Source organism: Gymnogyps californianus, chromosome 12, assembly GCF_018139145.2.
Source record: "Gymnogyps californianus isolate 813 chromosome 12, ASM1813914v2, whole genome shotgun sequence".
Lineage (NCBI taxonomy): Eukaryota > Metazoa > Chordata > Aves > Accipitriformes > Cathartidae > Gymnogyps > Gymnogyps californianus.
In genome coordinates, this window is record NC_059482.1 from 14,836,518 (window position 1) to 14,850,614 (window position 14,097).

The 14,097-nt window shown below is 42.6% G+C and overlaps 1 protein-coding gene across 2 annotated transcripts; it reads left to right on the forward strand.

The window, feature by feature from the left end:
- The first annotated feature begins 3,910 nt into the window (after nt 1-3,910).
- On the forward strand, nt 3,911-12,018 carry LOC127020984 (borealin-2-like). Of its 2 annotated transcripts, XM_050903879.1 has the most exons (10): nt 3,911-4,040; nt 4,780-4,908; nt 5,915-5,955; nt 6,302-6,362; nt 7,029-7,096; nt 7,900-7,967; nt 9,278-9,376; nt 10,523-10,655; nt 10,897-10,983; nt 11,818-12,018. In XM_050903879.1, the coding sequence occupies exons 1-10, from the start codon at nt 3,911-3,913 to the stop codon at nt 11,863-11,865; spliced, it is 864 nt and encodes a 287-aa protein (XP_050759836.1). In that variant the 3' UTR covers nt 11,866-12,018. The 2 variants fall into 2 exon arrangements, with proteins under 2 accessions (XP_050759836.1, XP_050759837.1); XM_050903880.1 differs by lacking the exon at nt 3,911-4,040 and having other exon boundaries at nt 4,249-4,908; nt 5,909-5,955.
- Nucleotides 12,019-14,097: the final 2,079 nt, after the last annotated feature.

A 14,097-nucleotide genomic window follows, 5' to 3' on the forward strand; every position in this document is an offset into this window, starting at 1 on the left:
ATTGTGACCCCTTTTCCCACTTCATATTCCTTCAAAATCCGTTCCAGAGCTTGCCCAAATAAGTTCGGGGACTCAGTGAATCCTTGGGGCAGTACTGTCCATCTTAACTGTTGTTTTCTGTGGGTGTCCGGGTCTTCCCATTCAAATGCGAAATAATCCCGACTGTCCTCATGAAGAGGGCAGGCCCAAAAGGCATCCTTTAGGTCTATTACACTATACCATTGATTATCCGGCCCTAATTGACTTAGGAGAGTATGTGGGTTTGCTACCACCGGAAAGCGAGCTACTGTCCTTTTGTTAATTTCTCGTAGGTCATGTACTAACCTATATTTGCCATCTGATTTCTTAACTGGCAAGACAGGAGTATTAAAGGGGGACATACAAGGTTCTAATAATCCCTTTTCTATTAGTCTTTGAATTTCAGGTTTTAGACCTATCCTCCCTTCTCTGGAGATGGGGTATTGCTTTATTCTAATCGGTGTATCTGGATCCTTAATTGTTACCGAAAAGGGCTCAATGTTCAATCTGCCTATGGTTTCCGGAGTATACCAGACTTCAGGATTAATCTTTTGTTCATCCTCCACTCGCAGGGGACATAACTTAATTTTTATTTCTTCATTCTCAATTTCTAAACCAATTCCTAGTTCAGTCATTAAGTCCCGTCCCAACAGGTTATAATCTGCTTCTGGCATGAGTAATAGGGACCCCACCCCAATTTTTGTTTGTGTTTCAAAAATCACATCTTTTATTACGGGTACTCTAAAGGGCTCCCCCTTTGCCCCGATGACTTGTACTGTCGTGGGGGATATTTTGCATCCGTGGGGCAATTTCTGGACAGTGGATCTCTCTGCCCCTGAGTCCACTAGGAACTCAATTTCTTGCTGCTGGGGACCTATCTTTAGCTTTATCAAGGGCTCTGTTTTCTCCCGGGTCCCCAGCAAATAGAGCCCCTGACACCCCTAGTCTTCCTTAAACATTTTTTCATCCGTAATCCTCTTCCTACAATCCTTCTTGATATGCCCTTTCCCTCCACAATAAAAGCAAATTACAACTCCTCGATCTTTTTCCCGTGGGGATTCCGGGCTTCCCTTCTCACTCTACGATCCTCTGCTCTTTTTCCAGAAGATGGCGTCCGCTGTCCTTCCCTGACCGCGGCTACCAACATTCTAGCCTGTTTCTTATGGGTCTCCTCCTCTCTCCGAACGTACACTTTCTGAGCCTCTCTTAGTAACTCATCTAAGCCCTTATCTTGCCAATCCTCCATCTTTTCCAACTTCTTTCTAATATCCATCCAGGATTTGGCCACAAACTGTGTTTTCAACAAAGCTTGCCCCACCGGTGTTCCAGGATCTAATCCTGAATATAATTGAAGATTCTTTCTTAACCTTTCCAGCCACTCTGTGGGAGTCTCGTCTTTCTTTTGGTGTTCACTAAAAGCTTTGTTAATATTCTGTCCCCTGGGGACAGATTCCCTTATCCCTTGGACTATAATAGTCCTTAAATCCTGCATATGGCCCCTGTCTGCTTCGTTTTGGTTATTCCAATTAGGTTTCTGCAGGGGCCACTTGGTGTCTGCTACAGGACCTTGCTGATGCTGTTGGTCCCAAATACGCATCCCCGCTCGCCTAATCATTTCCCTTTCTTCTGCTGTAAAGAGGATAGCCAAAATGGCTTGCAATTCCTCCCATGTATAGATATTAGGTCCCAGGAACTGATCTACTCGTTCCGAGACTCCGAGGGGTCTTCCAACAAGTTTCCCATTTCCTTCCTAAATTCCCTAACGTCCCCAGAATTGAGGGGGATGGAAACATACCCCATACCAGGTTGTGCTCCTCCCATTGCAACCTCCCTAAGGGGTACAGATTACTCCTGTCCTCCCTCATCCTAGCCTGACTCCGAGTAACTCGCCGAGTCTCGGGAGAACTGTCGGGAGAGTTAGAGTCAGGGAGGTTAGGTGCAGTTGGGACAGGTGGAGGTGCAGGCGGGACATAAGGGGGGGATGAGGCAGGAGCCTCATCCTCTTCTCGGGGCTTTCTTTTATTCCCTTGTTTTTCTTCTCGTAAGGGGTATAGGTTGACCCTGGTTTCTGACTCTATCCATAGGTGTGCATATTCACTCTCCTCCAGGCTAAAGGGTTCCTTCGAGTTCACATATATGTTTAAAGCTTGGCACACCCAATCTTCAAAAGATCCAAAAACTGGCCAATATAGGTGGTCTCCTCTAATTTGTTTCCCACCCCAAACTTCTATACAATAATGTATCATTTTAACTTTATTTTTACCCTTCCTAGAGGGTAATCATCCCAATGTTTAATCATCAACCCCAACGGGCTATCTGGCGGTATCTGGGGTAACCTAACGTTAGGCATTACCCCACCCATGGGACCAGAAGACTTGCTCTTCTTCTGTCCCATCTTCCGGAGTGCCCTCACACACACACAATTGTTCCCCCTCCTCGTGGCCCAGTCCCTCGCGGGAAATGGGAAACGCACTACTAAGGGTCCGCACTCACTTCGTCCTTGAGCGGACGTCTCACACAGACGCACTCCGGGATACCCAACCCCAACCGAACGGATCACCGGCCTATACTTACTCACTCCTGAGTCTTCGTTCGGATCTTCGTGCACAAAGTTTACGGGGTTGCCGGCGTTTATTTGCTTTACTGCTGAATTTCGGTTCGTCGGTAGAGGCTTTGGATGGAAGAATCTCAACAGGGGCCGCTTCTTCAGCGGGGCGCCTCCCCCGTAGGGTTTTTCCCGCCAAATTGCTTCTATCCGAGTCACGGCACCAAATTGTTATAAGTTTGTGGTCCAATAATTGAAATGGAACCAGTCCGATTATTTAAATCAATTTATTTGAGCAAGCAGCAGTAAGCAAAACAGCGCTGGGCGGCCGGGGAGTTTCCACTCTACCAACGGCGCGCGCAAAATGGAGAAGGGTTCCCTTACTTATACAGTCTCTAGTCCCTGTGTCCGTGCTGGCTGGTATCGTTTGCGTTGTGTGTGCGCCTGCGCTGGCAGTTGCTAGGTGGTCGTAATCTGCCTCCTGGGGGTTGCTGGGATGAAGGCCGAAGTCTTCCTCAGCTGCCTTCTAGGTGACTTAGGTCCCGCTCATGTTCTTGTGAAATCGCCTTTTCTTTTATCCGTTACTCAGTTGTTTCTTCTACCGAATATTTGGCTGTCCCTACCCCCACATGTCTTTAGATAACTAAGGAATGTTTCAATACTTGCAAGCAGACCCCCACATGTCTTTGGATAACTAAGGAATGTTTCAACACTTGCAAGCGACTTTCCCACAATGTGGGTATACATCAGCGAAAAAAACCAACAAAACTTTCCACATGTCTTATACAAGCAAGATTTGATTAACAAACTCAGGGTTCTACTTATCACACTCACGTGCCGAGGTCAGCAGCGGCCGCTTCAAAGCAATTAACAAAAAAGCACAATTAATTTTGTGCCACCAGGACAAAGCGCGTGTGCGTGTGGATATACGTAAGCCTGCCCAGCTCCTGTCAGGACGTGAGGACCCCAGCTTTGCGCCTGTCCGGCCGCGCCCAAGCCCATCCCTGGGGCACCACCGAGACGGGGGACCCCAAGATTCCCAGCCTCACCGCTTCCCCGCACCTCCTTCCCTCCCTTCTGACAGGAGAGGCCGGGAACCCCCGGGGTACCCTGCCCCCCTGCCCCGGCAGCTCCCGCCCCACAAACCGGGACCTCCCGGGATGCCCCGTGCCCTCACACCCGCAGCCCCTCACAGGGGGCCGGGGCCGGGGCCGCTCGCTCCCGCCGCCCCGGAGGGTGTGTCCGCCCGGGCCCGGGGAGGAGGAGGAGGGGAGGAGGGGGAAGCCCCCGCTCTTACAAAAGCTTCCCGGGCGAGGAGCGGTGCCTTTGTCCCGCGGGGTGGCAGCCATGCCTCTGAGGAAGCCCGCGGGCAAGCGGCGCAGCACCGACTCGGGTGTGGAGCCCGGCCGCGGGGCCCTCTCCCAGGAGAAGAAGGATCAGCGCATCGCGCTCTTCCTCAGCGACTTCGACCAGCAGGGTAGGGCCGGGGGGCGGCGGCGAGGGCCTCGGGGCGGCCCCGCGCCCCTGGCGGGCGCCGGCGTTCGTAGGTGCTGAGGCGGCTCCCGGGGCGGGTCGGCGCGCTGGAGCTGCCTAGCACGGTGCTGAGGCCGGCCACCGCGCTAGCGGGCACCGTGGCGGTACCGGTGGTGCCCGCCCGCCCGCCCGCCTGTGCTTCCCTGCCCGGCGACGGGGAGCATCGGCTCCCGGCGAGGACAGTCTCCGGGCCGGAGCCGGGGCGAGGCGAGCGGCGAGGAGAGGGGAACGGCTCGCCCTGTCCCGTGAGGGGCGCCGGGAGGCACCCGGGCCCGCGCTCGGGCCGGCTCCGGGGCGCCGCCGCTCCGGGAGGGGACGCCCTGGCGGCCGCCGGGGCCTGCGCGGCTTGGGGGCGAGCGGGCCGCGGCGCCCGGCGCTGCCTGCGGGAGCCCCGCGGGCCTCGCCTCGATCGCGGGCGGGCGGCGGCCCCGCGGCCCCCGTCCTCCGCTCCTTCCACTTCGCTGCAGATCTGAGGCGCAGCTCTTGTAGCTGCCTGTCTGCACCGTGTTTCTCGTCAGCCTAAGGAGTGTCTCTGCGATGGCGGCTTTCAGGCGCTCTGACTCCCAAGTCAGAGTAGCCTGGGCAAAACGTGATTTTAGCTTTCCTTTTTAATGCAGTCTACCAGTGCTTATACTTGGAAATATGTAACACATATGGCAATAAAAGCCTGTTTTGTTTTAAAGCCAAGGAAAATATCCAGGAAATGAAGAAAGAGCTTGATTCGCTTTTGCAAACAGCTGAGAAGGCGTTCACAGTGGAGCTGCTGAAGATGCCAGTTGCCATCAGGAAAATGAAAAGAAAAGACTTGCTTAGTAAGTGTGCGTGGTCTTGTATTTGTGAGGGATGCAGACATCATTACAGCATGATGTACTCATGTGAGAAAACCTGTAAACTTGGTGACTTTTATGAAAAAGTTTTCTTTGCTGAATATTTTAAGCTAATCAGTAGTGGTATTACACTGCAGGTGCTCAGTAAGCACTCTGGTTCAAGTAGACTGACCTGTGTAACACAGGGTATAGAATTAGTAGGTAACATTGTATAGAGTCTGGAGCCTTCTTTTATGTTTGCTCTTAATTCATCTTATTTAAAGCCTGAAGAGACAAGGAATAATTACAAGTCTAGTATTTCCTGTGCATAAAAACTTAAGCACTTCTTTCCATCTGAATCTGTTCATCCTAGCCACAGAGATTATTTTGTCTTTCTGTTAATTTGAAGTCTTTTACTACTGAGCCTTTCTCATCTAGTCGTTTACCTGTGATGATGAGTGAGTAAGTTTAATTTTAACCTCACATTTATGCAGCAGTTTAAGCTGTGGTGTACAGTTGGCATCAGATATACATTCTGGTGAGAACTGACGTTTTTGGAATCTGCCTTGCAGCTGGAAATTGCAGGGGCCGCACAAAGACCAAACCTAAGACTCTTGAAGAACTTGAGTTTACTGTAAGCCTTTGCTGAGTATATATTTCAATGTCTTTCTTGAAAACTTCTGCCCAAAAGCATTAGCTTTCAGCAGCACAATGTACAGGGTTTTTTCTTCTTTGAATTCAGGTTATATACTGTGTGACTATGCTTAGTATCCTTTCAAAGATTAAACGTACTGAAATGGCCTAAGATTTTAATTGTTGTTTTGTAGGAGTGACTATCCTACAAGGCTTGAATCTTGTTCAAATGCAACATATATGCTAGCTAAGGTTAACTATTTAAGCAACTGTAATCCTGAATTACTTGTTCAGCTTCATAGCCCATAAGATAAGAACCTGCAGATAATAATTATGCAAGTAATAGTATAAAAGCAAGTTATACTTTCTTGAGTTACAGATTTGCAAGGAGGGGAGGAAGTGGCTCTTGCTGCTGCAGTGGTAAGTGTGTGTTTTCAAATTTTATCACAGCTTGCAGAATAGAAGTCTTCTCTCCCTGCTGTAAATATTTCAGACAAATGATTTTGTTTGGCTGTCTGTTTAAATAGAAAATGATATGAAAAGGCTAGACAGTCAGCCATGGTGCAGTTATGAACACTACCTAAAGCTTTAGGGTCATCTGCAGGCAGAAATCCAGATGTTTCTGAAAAAATAAACTGGTGTTTAGCCAATCCCATTTCTGTCACTTGCTTTTATGCCCTTTTAGTTCACTGCCTTTTGTAGGATAATATGCATTTACTGGGCAAAATCTGTTGACTTTCTCTTGTTGGATAAACATTTTTTTTAGACTGACTGCTCTCTAGAAGATATACCAAATCCAAAACTGGTGAGGACAAACAGCAAAAAAGGCAAGTCAATCCATTAATATATAGCTTGGTTCTTAAATTTTCTTTTTTTATTGGTTTGAACTGAGCAATTGTAACATGAATGTTAAGCCTGACGGATACAAGAGGGAAAAGTGTATAACTAGAAGTATCATGTACAGGTCCCCCCAGCATTCATTGTGGAAGATCATGAGCTATGCTACTGTTGAGGTACTTTAAAACATGAGATAAGAGTTCCTGCCCTTTGGATTTATCACTGAAAATGGTGAGAAGAGACAGATTTAAGTGACCTGTCAGTGCTTTACAGTATAGCAGAAGAGCTAGGAAAGTCACCCCTATTTTCTCATAGGTTCCCTTTTGACCTCCTGCCCATTGAGGTTTGTAAGGAAAATACCATTTCTCTTCATACTCCAAAATATGCAATAAGAAGGACACTACCACTGAAATGTAATTCTGTTTTGTCTGGGGGTTGAAGGGTTATCTAGTGTCTCTTAACTGCCATGTGTCACAGTGTCTGTGACGAACATGCATAGTTTGCTTTGAACTCTGTCCCAGGCGAATGACCATCGGATAGCAGAACTGATACATAGCTGTCAGTGGGTAAATAGGCTGCAAACTAATGAGTTTGAAGTGGTGTTTTGTGCTCTTCATGAGATTTTTATTTTCCTTGTCTTTCTAATATATTTCTAGTTAAGGTAACTACAATTGTTGAATATGAAGATGCCAAGCATATTTCTGCAAAGAAAATATCTAAAAAAGTAAGTTTATTCTGAACAAGCAACATAAGGGTTTAATCAGTTCTGACCTGCTATGAACCCTGCTAGATCCATGACTGGGCAGGCCAGCGGCCTGCTGTTTGTTTGAAAAATCAGTTGTTTTAAATTCAACGTATTTTAAGTTAAGCAAGGATAAACTGTATAGTAAATTAATTTCATAATGAAATATGGTATCTGCACTTCTGGTAACTCATTCACACAGACTTGGAAATACTGGCATAGTCATTCTCTCTTTACTTGCCAGTAAGTCTTGATGGTTTGAGGAACCATTTTTTGTTGAAACTTTTTAAAAAAAACCCTCAACTTCATGTTTTAATACATGCTTTTCTGTATTTGAATGACTTGTGCATTCCTGTCCACCTTGATCTCTAAACCAAATAGCACAGGTGTATTAATTTTACCACCTCAGTCCATCTGTGCAATGCAGTGCCTCAGCCAGACACTGAAGTATGTAGTAAGATGACAACAAAGACAAAAAGATTATATGCAGAGTTACAGGCATTAATTATAAGAGGGCTTACAAGTTGGAAGGGTGTATACTAGAAAGGTGGTTGGTTGTACAGAACTTCAGTATGAACAAATACATTTTGGCATTATGAAACTCTTGTTTTGGAATGTGTATTTGCCATTTTATGTATATGTAGAACTATATAGAAGGCAGCACTATGGGGCTTAACTATTCTTTTTCAACAGGAAATTCTTACGGTATTGTTCCCTGGAAATAGCTATCATTTTGCCTTAAAACGCCACTTCTTTTAACTGCAGTTTTACATATGCATTTTCAGGTTTCCAAAACAAAGTCGTTGGTTTCATTGGCCTCTGGTTTAAATAGCAAACTGAACCCTCTTTCTAGGTAAGACAGACCTTTGATAGCTTATTTAACTCATCTGAACTTGTGAATGCTGAATAAAACTCTTTTCAGGCATAGTACCTGAGATTTGAGGCCAATAGGAATACATCTGATAAAAATGTCTTCCATAACCTGAATCAGATGCATTGTAGTGATGTGAACCCTGAACAAAAAAGCACCTCTAGCTGATGAAGGGATGTAGTTGTATCTCTCACTCACTGAATAGCACACAGTTCTGAATCTATGTAATCAGTATAGATTTCCAAACAATACTTATGGAAGAGAGTGTGTAAGGGAAACATCTTTGTTAGGACTAACGAATTGTTCTGTAATAATTTTGCCCTCATACATAGCTGAAAGGGAGGTGTCACTGGCAAGAAAATACATACTTGCAAAAACACCTTAGTCACACTTAGTCATGATGGATCAAATTCAAGTCTCACTATAAGATCTAATGAATTTAAAAATTGGTGGGTATCTGCATGAAAATTTTTTTGAGAAGCTCCCGCTATACCTGCGGCTCCAGTGTGCATACTTGTACCCACTGGCACTTATTTTGATACATTCAAATTGTCTTCAGAGAAATGCAATTTAAATAATGTATCAGTGTTTAATGTGCCTAAAAAGTTTAAAAAATCTTAGCCAGGTTTAATTACTTTCTTGAATTGGGATTATAGAATTTTTGGCTCAATAAAATCAAACTAGAGAAGGCTGCTTTGCCTGGGGAAGTCTAACTTTTCAGTGTTTGAAGACTGCTTTTATTCAAGTATACTAACACTGGACCAAAGCCACATGCCCTTACAATATCTCCAAAATGTGCGTGGGAAAAGGGAGACGAGGAAAGAGTGAGGTAAACTTATGTCATCAAGATTTCTGTGAACTGAGTTAAAATCCAAAACCGGAAAAAAATTGTTCTCTGGATTCAGGTCAACCACACAGGTCAAATATCCTGAGAAGTAATCTAGAAAAATTAATTCCTGCTGAAAAAGAAACTTCCCAAGAAACTTTTTGCACACTTGAATAGAAACCTGTGCATGCTCCCTTAATTATACCCAGCTTTGGTATTGCAGCCCTCTCTTGTCTACTAACATAAATTATCCTTTCACTCCCCTATGGTGTTAGGTCCCATTATATGTCTACCTCAGGAGGGCTTCTTCACATGTATATACACTAGATCTGTGTCATGGAGCACTTCAACATTCTCTAATTCACCAGCTGTCTATCTTCATTCTAGCTAAAACTCTACAGTAGATGAGAAGGAAATAAAAAAATAAAATAAACCCCCCAAACCAACAACCACTTTTTTTTTGTAGGTCTGTCCACTCTTCTGCAAGTGTGACTGAGGCCATTAAGTCTCTTGCTTGTGATTACAGTGCCACAAATTTCAAAGCCACGCCAAAGGTATCTAAAAGGTAAGGGTTTTCTGGCTTGTTCTTAATAAATAATTTTGTTAAATACCAAGACACTATATATCTACATTAATATCAATCCAGATATTAATCAATCATCATCAATCTAGATTTAATAGATCTTCATAATCTGCCACTAAATTTGGTAGCTGGTATGTGAACCAGTCACACCTCCTGCTTTGATTGTGGGTGTTAACTTACGTTCTCATGGAGGTACAGGATTTGATGTCATAACTAAGCCAGTTTAAAAAAAAAAAAACAAACAGGTTTAGAATATAAATTCTACTCCCACCCACTGTTGTTTAAAGGTGTAGCTTACAGCTTAAACTAATTCTCAGAGCCGAAGCTTGATTAAAATGTTCACCAATACTGCTGTGTTTTAAAAAAAATAAAAATAAACCAAACCCCCAAAGAACCCCAACCACAGAAACTGACAATCAGTTCTTTGCGTAGCGACCAGTTAAGGTTTTCAGTTATTATCATTCTCCATACACTATAGGGTTTTGTTTTGGCAGAAGTCATCAGCTGAAGTGAGGGGGTGAAAAACTTAGTAACTTAAATGGGTCATGAAACCAGCAAGTAGCTTAGTTTCACCTTGGCCTGCTATAAATTTCACAGGCTTGTTGCCATGCAGAAGATACCCAAATCTTACAGTTTTGGAGTGTAGTAAGAACAATTGTATCATGAAAGCAGCTTAGGAGTTTTGTATGGCATCAGGCATGCCCTATACCTCTGAAAGCTGGCAGCTTTAGTATTTCTTGATATCTCCCTCTGTAGTAGACAGATGCAGCACACATCTTATCTTAATCCGAGGCATGAAGTTTCCTCTTTCCAAAACTATAAGCATTCACTGTTGATATTGGAGAGTGGATATTCTTGTTAGTGGTCCAAATGTCAGCTTGCTCACTGGGCTGTAACAGGCTTAAAAGGTTACTGCAGTGTTTCAGGGTCATAAAAAGTTATTTGTGGTGCTAGTAAATGCTGCTGATGGCTGGATTTCCTGTAGTCTTCTGGCAGAACTGGAAAAATTTAAACATGACTGCCTTTCTATTAGGTATGTTTGCTACTACTTGCATTTGCTTCATGCTTGAAAATTTTCTGCAGAGCATAGGAAGTTAACCTCAGAGTAGCATTTTTATTGTATTCTAGTGCTGGACTACAACAGGCTGTCTCAAGAACTGTACCTACCAGTGGAAGAGTTCAAGGCATGTTACTAAGAAGTAAATCAGTACCCCAAGACAAAACTGTTCCGTTTGTAAACATTCCCCTTGCTGATGGACAGGTATCAAACCTTTTTTTTTTTAAAAAAAAAACATTTTCATCTTACAGTAGTTGATAAACTGTGAATAGTCTGACAGTGATAGCTCTTGCTATCCCTAAATGAGTTGCTGCTAAACAAAAGGAAAAAAGGTTACTAAAGTTTTGCAGTGTAGCAGGGAAGCACATGATTTTCAGAAAAGCTGGCCATGCAAGTAAAAACTTTCAGAATAGTTTTTATCTTAACTGTTTCTCTTCATGTTTAGACACTCTGTACGGCTGGTGGAGACCTCCATAATATTGATGTGCAACTACTAAATCAAGATACAGTACAGCATATTCATAACTTAGTGGTAAGCTTAAACTAGTAGGCTTATGTATAAATATTCAGACACCTAGTCTCAGGTTTTCATGTGAGATACTGTCATGAATGCAAATTCTAAGTGCTTTAACTCTTCTGAGGTTAAGCCTAAATTGGTTGGCATAAATTGGAGGGAGGAATAGGGCAAGGGAGGAACAGGGAGGGGAGAACTGCTGCACACAGATAACGTGTAAAAGTAAATGCACTTAAATAAGCATGTGCAGTTTGGTAATTGCCTGGGCAACAACAGCAGCATAAACTCTTCCTTCTAGATTGCTCTGGTGTCTCTCCTACCATGTGAGCAAACTGCCATTCTCTCTCTCATATTCACAAAGGCTTACAAAGCTACAGCTAAGTTTTGATTCTTGTTATAATCTCTCTATTATTCTATGTGCCTTGCTGAGTAAGAACTATACTCCTGTTCATTCTCTGCTGCAATGGAATAGTAACTGCCTTACCTTTGGTTACGGAAGTAAATGGTTTTGAAGCAGAATGAAGTTGAACAGAACTTTGTAGCACATAGTGCCTGACTCTTCTGAAGATGAGGGTACCTGGGCTTTTGGATGAAGTAACATGCAGCACTAGAAATCTATCTAGACATATGAAATATTAATCAGTTTACAGTCTTGCAGGTGTTCAGACTTGAATGCAGCTATATGAGTTAAGCTAGAGGTCTGGAAGGTGTTTTGTATTTTATAACATGGACCGCCTCTGTAGGTAGAGAATGGGGGAGTGCTTGCCCACTGCTTGCTTTAGCAATAATGACTTTTTCTTCTTCCAAGTTCTGTTGGGTAGCTTGAACTAAAATGAATTTTCCCCCCCTTAGAGTGAGCTGACTGTACTATGTGGAAAGGCAACAGCTAAACCAAGTTAATGGAACTGTCTTGTGACTACAGAATATTCATGACAGCTCTTGCTTGCTGCCTCTGAAGTGTTTAGAGAATGTCTATAATGTCTTAATAAAGCTGTATACTGCTCAGTAAACATTTTTATATAAAAGCTTACAATGTGATGTGTATTAAGTTCCTGTTATCTCTGTGAAGGATATAAAAGTGGAAGAAAATAATTCTACCTTTTCAACTTTTATAAAAAAGGCTTAGTTAACATCTAACCTCAGTTCACAGTAAAATGAACAGTGATAGGTTGTATGTAGGAAATAAGTTTTAACTCTGATATTGTAAATAGGACTTTTTTTTTTAAATAACTATTCATAAGTATAGAGCTCTCTAATGTCATTCTTCCATGCATGCCACAAGCAGAATGTAGTGTTGGTTTACTACTCATGTTTAGTCTTCCCAGTATCAATATCCTTGAATCTAACTCTGGAATTAAGCTGATGTGCAAGTTTCTAAATTCTTGAATAGAATTTTAAGGCATGTAACTTCAGTTCTGTGGTGGCATGTATAAATCTGACACAGGACTTATTTCCAGTCTTGTGCTGTGACATGACAGTAATGAGCAAGATGACAGGTAGTAACCCAGAGTTACTGTAATTTGTGGTGTCAACCCAATTTTTCTAGTATTTAGGTACTTTTGTGTAACTTGTAGGAAAGGCTTTTAACATCTTTTCAGGTCAAGATACCAGTCCAGCAGTCACTCTACTGTGAGTGCTGTAGTATTTTCAGAACTTGAGGATGCACTTGGCTTTTACTCTGCCAGTGGTGATTTCAATTAAATGTTTTCACTGTGGTAAAGGATGGTATGAAAGACTCCTACACTCTTAAAACATTAGTTTAAGAATGAAATCTACATTAGTTTTTCTTCTGTTCTGCTTCTACCCTTAAGGAAACAAAGGTCATGAGTTTCAAATAAGGAAAAAAGCAAGCTTTCCAAGGCATGGGAGACAAAACTGGTAAAGAACATGAAGTTAAAACACTATCAAACCTAGATTAAAACTATGCTCTCACTCGGTAACCAGAAAATACAGGAATAAACCTCTCATTCAGATGACACATGAAATTTACAGAACATTGATGAATAGTGAGTTCTGTAACTCAGGAGTTTAACCTGAATTAATATCCATTTTCCCTTAAATTGATAAGAGCATCACATCAATGTGGTATCAGCTTTTGATCATTGCAGACAAATGGACATTTCAATATGAATGATTTAACTATTCATTCCCATCCTACACTAAGGTAACCAAAATTGCAATGCAGTACTGAAACCTGCGTTTTTTTGAATTTTTGGAAAAGTTACAGGGTTAGGCATGCTTTTCAAGACAGGCCAATGCACCTTTGTTTAGGTATGGTGGTAGTCCTATTACAAAAATAGCTGCTAGTGTTTAATCCAGCCTGTTCTTGTTAAAGTATTTTCTGAGTTGCAATTTAGAGATTAGTAGTAGCCTTTTAGTCACAAAAAAGCTGAGAGCTGGGAAAGTGTTTCTGGGCCCTGACACAAAGGGCAATTTCAGAGGATGTACACTGTAATGAAGCACAAGGACTCTTCAATCAACTGAAGTCATTCTTATGAGTTGTCACCAAGTGAGGAAGCCTCCAGAACTCCATTTATATCTACAGTGTTCCTTTTACATACAATTAAATGCCCCACACCTCCTTTACAGTGATTGTTCAAACTTCATACTTGCATCAGCCTAAGGCTATAGTAGGTGGTTATGGGTTAATAACTAAAATACAATTTTCCTATTACATCCTATTTAGAGGGCTGAGAAATTGCTGCATATGAACAGGTAAGTCTTTGACATGTTTCATTTTTTCAAACAGCAGTAATCTTTCTTCCACTGATTACTTCTAACTTCTTTGCAAACCTATTTTTCAAAAGAACACAGCCTCATCTTTTATGTGAGCAAGAACCACACCACTGTCGGTATCTTATGAACAAATACTCATTGTGAACACCTTGGTAAATTAAATGCACTCAAGAGGACAGATAAGACTTTCTATGAGAGTCAACTTTAGGTCAATTTTAGTGACTGTATATGCAGAAATAGATATATCACAAAATAAGCTAGATGACTTCCTGAGTTTTTTTCCTTTCAGCTTCCTGAGGCCAATATTAAAAATACAAAAAGTGTCAACTAAAAAATGGTTCTAATACAGTTCTGGTGATCACATTTTCTTTCTCCCCCAACATACAGAATACTCAT

Coding starts and splice junctions, on each gene's coding strand:
- LOC127020984 (XM_050903879.1), top strand. CDS start 3,911: ATGCCTCTGAGGAAGCCCGCGGGCAAGCGGCGCAGCACCGACTCGGGT. Junction 6,363..7,028: donor GAGGACAAACAGCAAAAAAG/GCAAGTCAATCC, acceptor ATATATTTCTAG/TTAAGGTAACTACAATTGTT. Junction 10,984..11,817: donor AGCATATTCATAACTTAGTG/GTAAGCTTAAAC, acceptor TCCCCCCCTTAG/AGTGAGCTGACTGTACTATG.